Genomic DNA, 15,133 nt, shown 5'->3' with positions numbered 1-15,133 from the left:
CACAGGAAAGCGCACCTCCACATGTGTTGGTCTCTGATTGAGTCGAGTGCTTCAATCACACTCGTTTAATCTGGATAACTGCAGTTCAATCAATATATTTATACCAATGTTTGTCCTCCACCGTTTTTCATCGCACAGTCAAAACGCCTGATACTTAAAAGTTAAAAGGCAAGCAGGTTTATTTTGCCATTTACGTGCATAAAATAATAACAATTTCTAAATGGTATTTTCTCTTATTATTAAGGAGTAAAAAGCCACGTTAAGCTTTGGACTCTAATTATCCTGAAACTTTGCTTAGAACTTCAAACACAAGTCAAATCTATGACTGATTTACTAATGTAGAAATGTTCATAGAATCTATTCCCCATTTCAGAAAGCATTTCGTACTGGCTTGACAACAATATCTAGTTTTGACCTCTTATAAAATGAAATACAAAACCTAAGACAATTGTCCCAAATTGCAATCCCATTATTCTATTCAGGATCAATCAAATCATGATGAATGCTCAGAAAGAATTGACAAAATCGCTTCTACAACTATAAAAAGTGCAAAAATACTTCTTCTAGTTTATTTTTTATTGACTCATCTGAGAATCGAACCCAGAACCTATGAGTCTAAAGAGTCGTAATCACTGGACCAAAGGCGTAATAATAATTACAGATTCAGGTATTTTGGCATGGCGAAGTTTGTAAAAAAGTTTTCAATTACATTTACATTCCTTGAAAGCTCCCTTTGTCGCAGTACCGCCAAAGCGAAAGCGCCGCTGAAAACGTAATTTTGGTTTCAAGCGCAAAGAATTTACATACCCCTCAATGAAGAGCTCATAGAATATACGCGGTGTCTTTCATCAATGGAGACGCCAGATGCGGAGGTGTGTCTCGGCGGCGACATCTAAAAGGTCTGTGTCTCTGTCTCCAGAACAGCTCCCGCTGCGTTCTAAACGCTTAATTATCCAAAAAGGCCGCTTGTTTAGCCACCTGCCATTGTCAACGCTCCTTTCATAACCTCTTTCAACGCCTACCTTCATTTATAACTCCCCAAAACCACAGATTTAATATTAAAAATTTTAGTACGCCGTATATCTGTCAAGATTTAACCGCTCGCATAAACCTTAATACGAATTAAAAAACGACAAGATAATACCAAATTCCTTACCTTAAAGAGATCGGAAAGGTTACCGTTACGAATGGGCTTAGGCGACATAAAATTGTTTTTTTTTAAGCAAATAGCACACACGTCCCGGTACCGAGCCTCGGCCGTAAGTCATCGGAGCTGTCAAGATAAGAATGACTGAATGAACACCTGCCGCCATCGCGCTACTGGTGTTACGCGAGCGCCTACGCACCGGATTTTATAATTCCATTTTTAAAAAACAACATCCTCCACTCACTTTCAACCTTAAGCTTTAAACTTAAAGTCGAAAACGGAACACTGGCTCGATATTTTTTTCTTAAACTTATATTATTGAACGGACGCAATTACGGGCCTAGGCTAAAGCGATTATCGTCTTGAATCGACATCGAAATTAGATATAATAATGATTATCATTGTTTTTGAAATACGACAGACAAGATTTGACATCCGGAACTTTTTTATTTATAGCTGTTATTGATTAGAAAATGTGGTTATTATGATTTATGTGTTGGTTGGTTTTGGATTCGGATATTGTGTGGTTTGGTTTTTAGTAGGATTAGTCATCGGGTACTTCAAGCGGAGGCATGTGAGGTTGGGGTTAATTGCTGGGCGGGACTTCTTGGAAGCCATCAAGCGATGTACTCCGTGGGATCTCATGATGCGTCACATTTCTATGGTAAAATTGATCGCTTGCAGGAATAAATGCCGTTGGGAAACGGGAAAAGATTTTGTTTAAGAACATTCCGCAAGTAACTTAGATATATGTATACTTTTACTAGCTTTTGCCCGCGTGAAATTTATTTTGTAAAAGATCGTCAGAAATTATAGCCTATATGTTACTCTGGGTTATAAAGAATAATACTGTAAAGTTTCATCAAAATCCGTTCAGTAGTTTTGCGTGTGAGAGTAACAAACGTCCATCCAGACATCCAAACTTTCGCATTTATAATATTAGTAGGATTATGACTCAAAATTCGGAGGACATATTGTTGTTATGGTTTAGATTGCAATGTTTATAGTCCATATTAGAAGTAAGTATCTAAAATCATCTGTCAACGCCAATTTACCTTACCATTGTTGCTAAACAAGGGAACAATTTATCACTCAACTCTCTAGCCGATAAATTCACAGCGTTATTGCATTGGAGCCTTATTACTTATTAATAAATTACTGAATTAGCAACAGTCGTTGTTACTCCGAAAACCAATTAATATTCGTAGCAATCGTCACGACTTTGAATCGTAAGCTTGTACAGTCCGATGCATAAATATGAACTAGTTTTAATTGCCCTTTGAATGCGTATCTGGTTTGAAACATAAGTGTAATAACTTGTCTAAACTTGCACAAAAATCATTCAAATAAATAGGTAACAGCTTAAGAAGGTACTTTAATACATAGGTACACAAATTATGTACTTAAATAGGTAGGTACTGATATCAGATGATCATGCCTAATCTTTGTGTTTTTACAAGTAACATCCAGATATTTTTTTAGATTGGTCCAACAGGACAGTTTTTGTTACTTTTGACTGTACGACGAGGGCATGTCAAGCAAATCATTATTGTCTTAAGGTGTCATTTTGTCAAAATATACTCTGACATGCTGGCGACTGTACATTGATAAATAATTATAAGTAAAGGCTCCGATTTATTTGCAAATATCGTGACTCCCCGTGATAAAATTAACGAATAATGCACACGGGTGAGTAGATAGACTGGTTTAATTATTTGGCGCCAACTAGGTATTATTAGAAAACAAGAAACAAAACGATATTGAATTCCTACGATACTCGTATTATAATGAAATTCTTCGAAACATATCACATTTGCGTCTTGTTACAGGCATTCGTCCTGGGTTTATACAACTTTGGTTAAGACTTGAAACATCTAGAAAATTCCCTAAATTGCAGCAACCACATCAATATCGGTTCAGTATTTAGTTGAAATCTACACATTAAAAACTATTTTAGTTTAGTATTATTTACTAACCATAAATATTTCTATTTTATGTTTGTTACATAGAATAAGAGCCTTAAAATAATAATGCAGATGAATAAACACATGTGACAATAACAAGATAAATGCGCATCTGTCATAATCAATATTCATGAATTCCCACTCAACAATATTAAATTACTACATATTATAGTAGTGATCCGTTATCACGTACGATTCTCTCAAACGAAATTTGTCTTGTTTACACACGAGTGATTTCATCTTAAGATAGAACTCAATTGTTATGTATCTACGCAGGATTAAAACACACTGACCAAAAACACATAAAACACTTTTTAAAACTAGCAGTAAATAGACCCTAAATAACTTTGATATGTAACTGTAGCATTTAAATGAATACCCCTTAATACCCTCCACGTACAAACCCGTTTAATGCGAAACTCACCCCAGTCTGATACAAGATCTTGAGTCCGCCTTTTGGCGGCAACGTGGTCCTCCGGTGAGGCAACAGCGGCAGCTTGTCCGGCCTTCGGACGTGGATCTCTCCGGACGGCCTGAACGCTTCTAGGGGCGTCCGGATCACCGCCCGGACACCGGTGATGAGCCACGCTAGTAAAATTGGCGCTAGCACTTGCATTGTCACTCGCGTTGTAAAGTTAGTTACGATTTGGGGTTTCGTCGAACTTGTTCGGACGATCTTAGTGCGTGTCGCGCCCGCCGATCGACAGAGTCTGACTGGCAGCGTTCGCGCCGGCCAGGTACGGCTTGGCCTACGCGCCTCTATAAGCACTTTGTACGGCGACAGAAACGCCTTGGTACTTGACTTTCTGAGCTTTGCGACCTTCCCGACCAGTTTCTTATCATGGTTATAAATGTTGACAGAAATATGCTTATCTCCAACGTGAATTAGATAGATTGTTAATGATAATTGAGATCATATTAATAAGTAATCGTTTTAATATGAACTAGCATACGCCTACAAATATTTCAGTTACTCACTCAAATAGTCCATTCAAAATATTTTTTGGATATTGTCAAAAATACAATATCTCTTGTAATACTTATAAGAAATATTTCTTAAAATCTGAATTATTAATTTTGTAATGGTTAATTTACGTTAATTTATCTCATTTGTCTTACAAATATCTCGTAAATATGACTCAACATGAAAATATTAAAGTACTTTTATGAACAGTATAAATAAACAAATAAATATTTGTTATTTTCCCTCCATCTTAGACGGATCAAGACGATCCGCTCGCGCTCGGGTTGACTTCCTACCGACAGTGTTTTTTTACACAATCTTGTTGCTTTGATATAAAGCTGCGTCCACAACCGTTCAAGTTCGATCTAAGTTAGCATTAAGTTACACGTTCATTTGTTTTTTTTATTCAGTTCTAAATTAAATTTATTTTGAGGGTCTTGAATATTTGTATGATTACAAAGGAAATTCCTCAGTAACGTGCGACTTACTTTTGTTAGTCATATTTTTTCTTAGTCATTTAGTTTTCTTCCAAGATATTATTACGGTAAACTTTTTTGAAAAACGAAGCAATGTAAGTGCTATTTTACATCCGGAGGAACGTGCCAAAAAAAGTAAAGTACCCTACAAGAAAAATTCCATCTAATCCGCGCCTAATCCACTTGTGGGGGGATGCCAGAATAATCGCCCCCAACAACACCCACTTCAAACAATCCGGCCACCACTCGATTGTCTTACCACAAAACAATGCGACACATTTCGAAGAACAGGATTTCAACTCATTCATGGGAAATTGAAAGAGACGGCATTGTAACGCGACCTTACGGATGCTCCGTCTCGCTCGCGCCCATTCACCGCCGCGGCCGCATCAATGAACCGTTCTTATGAATGGACTGGCTTACTATACATACTTGCGAGTATACCTGTGTTGTTTGTATCGAGTTATATGGCCATCGGGAAATGTATACGTTATTTATATAGCATTGGAGGCCATGGCACGTGTTTAGTCTTTTATTTTGTTTATAAGCCAACGAACGGCTCCGAGATGCTATTTACTCCAACCGCGGGGTATGAAATAAATGCTTGACGACATAGAAATAATACTCAATATACTATCAATAATGTTCGATGCTTGGATAAAAATAGCACTATAAATACTTCCTTTGCCCTCTTACACGTGATCTTATCGGCCTTACAGTATTTATGGTGCCTTATTTTAGACGTTAACAATTTCTAACTAATATCGTGACTATCAGGAAAATGCTATATTTTCTATTAATTTTCTTGACGAGTGGGTGTGTTCCTTGTTGTTCTCTTAATTAGAGGGGTAAAGCCTAATATTGTTACTCATGGGACTTGCCGTCATCATTATCTGAGATGGAATTGTGTAAAGCAATCGTTATCATTTGACAGTTCATGACGTACGATTATTCTGTCAAACGCTTTGTTTAACTGACTTTATTGTACGTTATGAACTGTCAAATTATTACGATTGCTTTACACAATTGCACCTCTGTTCTCATTAAAGGGTCTAAAAATCGAATCCATTCAGTTTCTTCACAGCAGGTCTGTGAAGAAACTGAATGGATTCGATTCAGAAATCTATTTCTTTTAATTGCTTGATGAATGAAGTCAAAGATCCTGCTTTGTGACTTTCTATAGTCTGAAATCGTGACTGCATAGATGACAGCAACACTGAAAATATAGTCAAGAATTTCGTATCAGGCGTAAGGGGTAAATTTATGAATGACGGGATAAATTTATTCCACAAGACTTTGCTAAAAAGAAATTATTTCATAATAATTCACAGGCGTTCTTTGTACACTTCCGGTCTGAAGTCCGTGTTTTATTGCAGTGTTTTCATATTCATTACCGCATTAACATAATTGCATTTTTAAACATTATGATTGCTGTCATTTTACGTTTACAGGAAACCGAACATCGTTTTTTATTTCTATTTAATTTGATTACTATTCATATAGATTTTTATAGATATAAAAATATACTTACCTATTGTCAGTAATTTTGTGATGCAATTATAGTATGCGTAACCTTTTAGAATATCTGAACAATGGGTCATCAGTAACTAAGAAGCACCTAAAATTAATACTGAATTTTAGGTGCTGATGATGAAGTAGGTACCTACAGATAAACTGATAACAGTAAATAAAAAGTATTATGTAGAAAACAAAGAACACATATTTATTTCTAACAAAAACACGAGATTGAAACTAACGTTATAATAACATTCTGAAATTATGGAGGACTAATGTTGGAATCCATGAATATTTTATTGAAAACTTATAGTGATGTGCATCAATCTATCGATAAAACTTAACTTGAACTAACTGTACTTCGTATTTCAGTTAACTGAAATTACTTGAACTTGTATTCGCATATAAAGTTAAGAAACTTGCATTGCCAGTATGCATAATTGAATACCTTGTATGAAAAAACGAAACAATTTCTACAACTACCTTGAAATCTTGTTTTCTTCACTCGACTAAATTGCATGCTTTTGTAACCGTTATTTTTAAAATAGTAAATTTTTCCGATTCTCTTTATTTAGTGATCTATATTGACCACAAATTAAAATGTCTTTTGAGATGCCACTGTTAGGTGAAACCTAGGACCATTTTACGTTAAGACTTATAATATGACGGCTACTCAAGTGAAAATATTAAATCTTAGTAATGCTTAAAAATATTCATGTAAAACCTACTACTATAGAATATTGAAAACTTGTACCACTAAGATGAGAGCTTTTTCAGTAGGTACCTACTTTGTTTTGCCATTAAGTGCATTTGATAAGTCACATTTCTAAGAAGTCTATATTATATTTATTTTTATCGATGCACTAAAACTACTTGGTATCCCATCACTAAAATTCAATATGCACAATGCACATACAGATTTAGGCAAAAAAGGCCACTCACGAATATGCCTTTTAACTCATCGTTTATTGCGTTAAATCACCTATATTATTTGTTTGATACGACAAAACGTATCCGTTAAAGACATGTGAGGTTATAAACTCTATGGATAATGGCATATCAAGCTGATCTTATGTAGTTGGAATAGGTGTTATTTTTCAACAAAAGTTAAAAGCCCTTTTTGGTACTACCAAAACGGGGTTTTGGACTACAAACAAAATAATGGTTTCGGCATGGTATACAGGATGTTAGGTACCTAAATGGGGTTATAAGCTGACACTAGCCCATGTTAACATGTGCATATAAATGGCATGGTGAAGTCAGAAAATTGATACCATCATTTTAAATATTTTAATTTTCAAACAATCTGATTTTAATTTGATTTTGTATTTCTTCCGATTTATTTCGTTGCGGGTCCAATGACAGTTTAACTTTCCCCGCGAAAAACTTGACCTTCACTGTTGGGTTTTTATTGGCGATCAAGCTGTAGATCCTGGCTACACAGGGGTTGCAGCGGTGGGAACGAGATGTGGGAATAGTCCCGTGGCCAGAGAGTTTGAATCAAATAAATAAAATGTCTCAGGCTCATCGAACATATTCAAAAGAACAAGATCACGTATAAATACAGTTTACCCTTACATCAACAAAGCTACCCGCTTCGTTATCAGCACAGTTAATGTGGTCGCGTGTTGCCCATAGCAATTCCACAACTTGGAATATTCCAGCAATTGTTCCAACAATTGGAAAGTATGAAGGTCTGTTCTAAATTCCACGATGCAAAAGCAAAAAGTGCGGCCACATATTTTCATACTTTCAACGTTATGTAAGTCACTAATATACTTTTTGCTTTAAATTGATGACGGTGTATTAGAAATAAGTAACGTAACCAAGTTGGAAGATCACATCAGGAAATGTAATCAAAGGCAGGCATAGTTTTACTTTTTATTTTTTTATAATTAAGTGTCTTAACTTATAAACTAATACATAATCTAGACTGCATCCATGATTAAAATGATACATTAACTCAGTATAAACTTTCAGTACCTCCCCTATCTTAAATGTTTACAAAAATAATTAAAAAAATATGTTTAAGTCAGTTTTTTAAATTTCAAATTAAAGAAAAAACGCAAAATCTCTCAAAAAATAGAACGCAACACTCAACATTTTTTCATTCACTAATCTTACCATGAATGGGTATTTCCCTATCTCTTACTCACGTAACTTTATGGCTCGTATAATTCAGTGATAAAGGCTATTATTGCCAAAGCAGGTAACTTTTAGTGCCCTCGAGGATGCAAAAGGCAAGAAACAAGAAATGTGCATCGCTTAAGCCCAAGCAATAGACAATGCCCTCTCGAAACTCGAGTGGTCAGCGTTTTTTTCGCACCCTTACTGAGAGTCAGGGATAGAAGATAAATAGGGTTGCCTATTGAGATATGAGTGTCAAAGAAATATTTTTGTTAGTTAGAAATGATTAAAAAAGTAACTTTTGACCGCCTGTTTGGTTTTTGTTTGCACACCTAAACTGGTGCTGGGCCAAGCTAGTTTCTTTAATACGATTTTTTTAGTGCAGTACTCCAAAAGTAAAAATTTGTAATGAAGAAGCACATCCACCATTTGATATTTCAAATTGTATCCAGCCAGGGGTGAAGATATGTGTATCTGCATTTGTGCAAAACGAAGTCTCCTTAATAAATCTCATTTACAGTACTGTCTTATAGTCATTAGTTCATTACTGCTACAACAATTTTACTTACAAGCATTTATACCTAAACGACGTAAGTAAATCTGTCCTTTAATAGCTTACAATATTTAAGAACTTAATCGTACTTCAGTTCGTAGTATTTAGGTTTTTCCATTCACACAACAGCACTCCATCTTACAACTCGTTCCATTCATAACAAAAGAACGTGTCCTCCATTCATTGAACGCCCAAATATTTGTTCTTCAAGTTTCATTCTCGTGGCACCCCTAATTGGCACGCGTCCACGTCCTCTAAAACCTTTGTAGTACCTTTTTATAAGGCAACATTGTTCTTTACTTGGAAGTGACAGATCCGGTTAGGCCCTTAAGTGTTTTTTTCTCAGTTATCCACGTCCGTTACCGCTCTCTTAATAGATAACAATGCCTTCGGTCATTATGACCACTTTGCATATCTTTTATTGCACCAAATTATAGGGTTCCGTGGACACTCAGTTTTGGAGATTTACATATTTTTAAAGGTTTTCCTTAAATGTAAGTTTTGGGGTACGATATTGGACTTTTTTGACACTAACGCTGGGTTGCACCATCTTACAAAAAGCACCGGTTATCGTTATAGTTACGGTCAAAGTTAGGTGGTGCAACTCAGCCTTAAAGCTGTAAATAGGTATATCCCAAAAATAATGAAAAAAAATTTTTTTTTATTTTTACTGGTTGTTATGTTATAAAATTTGTTTTGTTACTACCCTCGATAAAGCGATTAGGACTATTTCCACCAACATTCGTGTCAAAGGCTTCATTTACGGTTGTTTTTGTTTACGCCCACTCAACTTCAGGTTCCGTGCAATTACGCCTATCACCTGTCATCGCCATCTTGATAAACAGTCAGAAAAACACGAAAATGATAGTTTGGCTTTAATTACGCGGTGGATATCAAAACTTGGAGCTTTGGGGTGGGGCCTCACTGCTAGCGGTAAGCTGGTTACTTTCGTTTTTTATCGCTGATAGAACAAAAATGTGATGAGACTTGTAAAGGTTTTTAAGAGGACTTTTCCTTTTTGATTTATTGTGGCATTTTATGTATGGGCTAATAATACTACCCACACCTAAATGTTATTTAAAAAGGTATTGGAATATAAAAAAGTATCTATTCTACGTGCATATTGTTTTTTGTTAATACAAGCCTCAATTTTTCAGTTAATATTATTATAGAAAATATCAGAATAATTATGGAAACTAAGTATTTCAATCAAATTATGACCTTTTCGCCAAATTAACAGTTTTTATTTCATTGTAAAGCCTCTCGTTACGTGAGAATTTGTAGGCGCTTCACATAATTGTATTTTATCACATTAATCGCTATCACTGGCGCCGCGCCCTTTGAAATGTTAGCCCCCCAACTCGTAGCAGAAGTTTAGTAAAAAGTTATAATAGTGAAAAACACGCGATGCTAGTAAATATCACCTCTTCCTTGTCACGCTTCCGAAAGTGCTTAAAAACAGTAATTTATTGTTTATTTACGTCTAGATAAACTCAAAATTCATTTGCGCGGCCTTCATTATGAAATATTAATTGAGATAAACAATAACGTGTTAAAATTACTTAAATATTTTTTATGCTTTTGACCTTGGATAACGCCTAATTAGTTTAAAAGTATTCACCTTTACGAAAAAAGAAAATTAATTAACCCATATTTTATATTATGATTCTGTTCAACCGATAAGTATAAGAAATTGCTGTAAACAGCCTAGGTTTTCGAACACAAAGTTATTTCATGTGGAGGTAATTCTATCAATGATATATTTCAAGTAATCTATAACTTTATAGAGATTATAGTGCTGTTTAGTAGGCACATTTCATTCGTTTAGTTTTTATACCCATTTCCATTTAGTGCGTTTCGTTAATTCTGTTCTTACATTATGCTCGACTTGGTGGGGGCACTGCCGTGCCCCCAGATATGTACTTTTGGCAACCCTGATATGGATGCGCTTTTCAATTACCACCTTAACGTACGCGGTCGCCGTGACACGACGCCTTATGTAACTCAGCCCACGCGGGGGAGTGGGATCGGGTCGGCCCACTCTCTGGCCCACTGTTTCCTCTCGTATATGGACGCGTAATCGAACAGGTACCTATTTAATGTGGTTTCTTTCATAAAGTCGAGCTAACAAGGTACAATCGCCGATAAAACCAAAGTTCCCATAACAAATGCTTCATTGATGGAACTGTTTGGATATTGAAGGTTTCCTTGAAGTGACTGTACCTGGAGCTTGACCTGCCCCATTGTTTTAGTAGAACTAGCTGTTTTGCATTAAAATCTATAATGTACCTACTGGTTAGGTGTTTTTCATCACACATAGAGGATGGTCTTACATCCGTATTCACAAACGATGCTTGCTTAAGGGAAGCAGCAAATCGAACTCACAGCGTTGAATAGAGCTCTGTGATTCGTTCATGTGTGACCCTGTGCGTCCACTCGCGCATTGTGAGACCTCATAGTAATGTTTGTGAATACGGGCGTTAATCAAACTTCAAATACATTAGACAGAAATCACAAATACCGGTACAGCTTGCTTTTATAGCTTTCCTAGATATAACATGCAATTTTTCTATAAAATTACTTATGCAATTCCGTGCAGTAGTTTCTTAATGAATTAAAGCCAACTTTGCTTAACCCTCAACAGATACTCCTTATTCACCATTTGGCCAATCAAGTCATATTTATTTAGGTGACAATTACCTACTTACAAAAAGGCTGTAGGTAATAGAGTATCATTAAATTCCTTATCTAAGATCTCCAGCTATAAAAGTATCCATACTAATAAAATAAATGTGAAAGAAAATCGATATGCCAACCTTTTTATGCCTAAACTAATAATACAAATAAATAAATGAATAAAATAACTTTAATTTTACTAAGAGACCCTTAATCTCGAAAATAATACTTGAAGGGGGAAAAATAGGCCATGACTGTCCTCCATAGATCCCTAATAGCTTGTCACGTAAGCGCACGTATAAAATGCATAAAAAATACGTTTGTTATGAAATATTTTAAATAGGCCAAATCCATTTTTGCCTCTGGTGAATTGTAAGACGTACTTCTGCTGAGAGTGGAGACCAAGTGATCTGATGATGATGAGAAACAAATTTATTTTGATCGGGAACTCGCGTTTTGATGACTTCCTGTGACCGATTCCTACAGGTAAAGTCGCAGGCTAAAACCAGTGTTAATGTATGAAATATAGATGTTTATCAGTGCCTGTACAAGGCGCTACGCCCACGCCCGGCACTGCTCCGTTTACTATATTAAGCACTGGATATAATTATTTAATAATCACGCCATTTCGTATTACTTACGTATATCAATGACTATAACGTTTAATATTTTATTAACATATCCTTCGAACGGCATGCGACTGACATTCGTAATGTAATGTGGAATTTTCCTCTAGTGATTACCTACATGATTGTAGATAAGATGGTTATGTAAGTGCGAGTTAGGTTCTTCTTATGCACATTTGCAGGGAATCTTAAACTAGTTGTTCCATTTAGATTTCGTATGCATCAATAATCATGTCCTTTCTGCATATGAAGATCTGGTGAAGGTCGCGGGAGGTGCCTGGATGCGAGCGGCGCAGGACCGGCCTTTGTGGAAATCCTTGGGGGAGGCCTTTGTCCAGCAGTGGACGTCTTTCGGCTGAAACGAACGATATGGCAATCCGCTTTTGGTGGGACCTCCCACCAAAAGCGCCACAAAGTATTCTCCCGCATACTTCATCCAGCTGTCTTCAGCGCTTGAGGTCGTCGGTCCATGGACATCTGCATACTGGTTCAGATTGTTTCATTTAAAACCTTACTATATTTTTTATTGAAACGATATTGATAGTAAACAGTAAACCTACTTACCTACCTATTTTATGGAGGCTAGGTAGATTATTTCAAACATTATGTTTTGAAATGGAAATTAAAACATTATTTACCTACTTTGTGGGTAATTTGAGTATTCTTGCCGTAATTATATCAAACCGCGTGACATAAAAGTTCACCTCGTTTTAGAGCTTACTTGGAGCTTATAAAATATTCAATAAAATAGTAATAATGGACGTCTATAATTAAACTAAAACAACGGCGATTTAGGTTAGTAGCATAGCATAGCTGGTCGGTCGCGAGCTATTAAGCTATTAGTACCGGCGGCGGCCGACAGGTGGCGCGCAGGAAGCGGCGGCGCTGAGGCATGCGGCCGCATCCCGCCTGGACCAGAGCCTGCCATGCTTTGTAGACGACAGCAGATCAGGCTTGACATTTTTGTCGCTGAGTTCAAAACTCAGTGTCGTATTAGAATTGACACAAAGTATGTAATCAAATTATGCAGAGAGGTCCCGGGTTCGATTCCCGGCCGGGGAGAAATTGAAATGCTGAATTTTAATTTCTGTAACGGGTCTGGGTGTTTTCTATGTATAATATGTATGTATTTACAAAAAAAAAATTTAAGTATGTTTATATCCGTTGTCAAGTACCCATAATACAAGCTTTGCTTAGTTTGGGACTAGCGGCGCAGTGTAAAATGTCCAAGGATATTTATATTATTTACATATTTATATTATATGTGACAAAATATTCAGTAGGGGGCATTACCAAATCTTTACCAATCTTACCAAATAAGGGAGAGTCCGCTAATTTGGACCAGTTTTTTTCAATCCCATTTCACTCATAGTTTTCTTTTGTTTTTGCTAATGTCCATGGTATATAATAAAAGATACATTATTCAACTTACTATTTCATAAGTATTAATTAACATGATTGTTGTATATTTAGCACAAATCAACAAAGTACGAGTTCAGAGCTTCGGTCCAATTTAGCCAACCGGTTCGATAATTTGTACCACAGGGTTACTAAATTGGATTTCAATAAATTTCAAGCCAATAAAAAAACTATTGCAAAATAATATACGATACATTCTTAACAAATTAGGAAACGAAAAGGAACAGTAGTTAATAACATAGACAATCGATATTGTTTTACACGTTATCACGATTTTAAGTACAAGTTTTGTAATTCCAATTATCGTAACGCACACTTGTACCTAATCTACTTTGCCAGTCTTTTGCTTTCATTTATTGTTAGTCAAACATAACTACGCTATTATAACTTCAAAATATGATTTACTAAAAAAAATTTCAAAATCCTATGGAACTTTATCCATACAACTTGATGTGGTACAATTTAGCCGACTAGGTGATAGTGCTTTTAAAAAATCGGTAAAAAATATAGCTTATAAATACCGAAAAATGTTTCAAATAATTGTAATCCACACTAATTTACGCTTCTAAATAATATATTAGAAACACCCTGTGATTAAATTTAACAAAATTACAAACTAAACATGTATTGTCAAAAGTTACTTGAAAACAATGAAAAAATACTTTTCAAAATAAAACACACGTTTTTGTTGTCACGGCAAAAACCACATGGCCGATATTAATTGATTTTAGTTGTGTATCGCTGAGTGTTGCAATTACAGACATTCAATAAATACTTTACGAAATATGAGGGTGGTACAATTTACCCGGCGGTACAATATACCGAACTCTCCCCTATGTGCTCATTACCCACTGCGGTATCGATATACTCAACGTTCAAATAATCTTTAGTACTGCGCAAGCAATGTTAAACTGTTTACATTATGACGTCTGCAGCAATGTGTTCTGTTTTTGGGCATATTTCTGCGACACCGGCCCCGCCTCCTTGACGCATCTCCCTTTAGTTTCTGTGATCTATGGTTGCTACAGTGTTAGTCTATAATGCTTGGTACCTACATATTGGCCTAAATGTAAAGACCCCAACATTTTGACCCAAATCAATAGTTATTTCTATGCACAAATTACATAAACATAGCATTGTAAACCCCTTCAGCTAACTAAATATAATTGTATGCTTGCGACAGGGCTGGAAGTACCGACTCTCGAATTGGTTGAATCGAATCGAATTATGACGCCCGCATTCACAAACATTACTATGAGGTCTCACAGTGCGCGTGGATGCACAGCGTGACACACGAACCAATCACAGAGCTCTTTTCAACGCTGAGCGTCCAATTTGCTGCTAAACTTAAGCAAGCATCGTTTGTGAATACAGACGTGGTCGCCTCAATAAAGTCGTTTGATAAAGATGGACGAGTATGACTTTTGAATCCATATACCTTCGTAGCGAAACGATTACGAAATCTAACAGTCTTTAAACCGATCGCAATCTCCAAAGTCATTACTTCATTAGACTTCACATACTTTGGTAAAAACTCAATAAAATACCCATGGAATCGGAAACTGGCCACCATAATTTGTCACCGGGTAAAAAGCGTTGACTATTACCGACCGTCGCCGACCTAACGTTTTACTGCCTTCCTGCGTAAGCGCAGCTTCCCGTCACG

The 15,133-nt window shown here is 36.1% G+C and overlaps 2 protein-coding genes across 2 annotated transcripts in view; one reads left to right on the top strand and one right to left on the bottom strand.

Moving 5' to 3' along the window:
• Positions 1-3,804, bottom strand: part of LOC135079349 (protein giant-lens) — a 30,217-nt gene extending 26,413 nt beyond the window's left edge. The window contains exon 1 of the mRNA XM_063973989.1: positions 3,536-3,804. Within this exon, the coding sequence (XP_063830059.1) occupies positions 3,536-3,727 (192 nt within the window). The 5' untranslated portion in view covers positions 3,728-3,804. The remainder of the gene's footprint in view (positions 1-3,535) is intronic.
• The window catches only part of LOC135079345 (elongation factor-like GTPase 1), a 198,466-nt gene that overhangs the window by 164,286 nt on the left and 19,047 nt on the right, over positions 1-15,133 (top strand). The gene's annotated exons all lie outside the window — the stretch shown is intronic.

Source organism: Ostrinia nubilalis, chromosome 16 (genome assembly GCF_963855985.1).
Source record: "Ostrinia nubilalis chromosome 16, ilOstNubi1.1, whole genome shotgun sequence".
In the NCBI taxonomy this organism is placed as follows: domain Eukaryota; kingdom Metazoa; phylum Arthropoda; class Insecta; order Lepidoptera; family Crambidae; genus Ostrinia; species Ostrinia nubilalis.
Note: the sequence above shows the minus strand (reverse complement) of the source record. Positions and strands in the feature narration are given on the sequence as shown.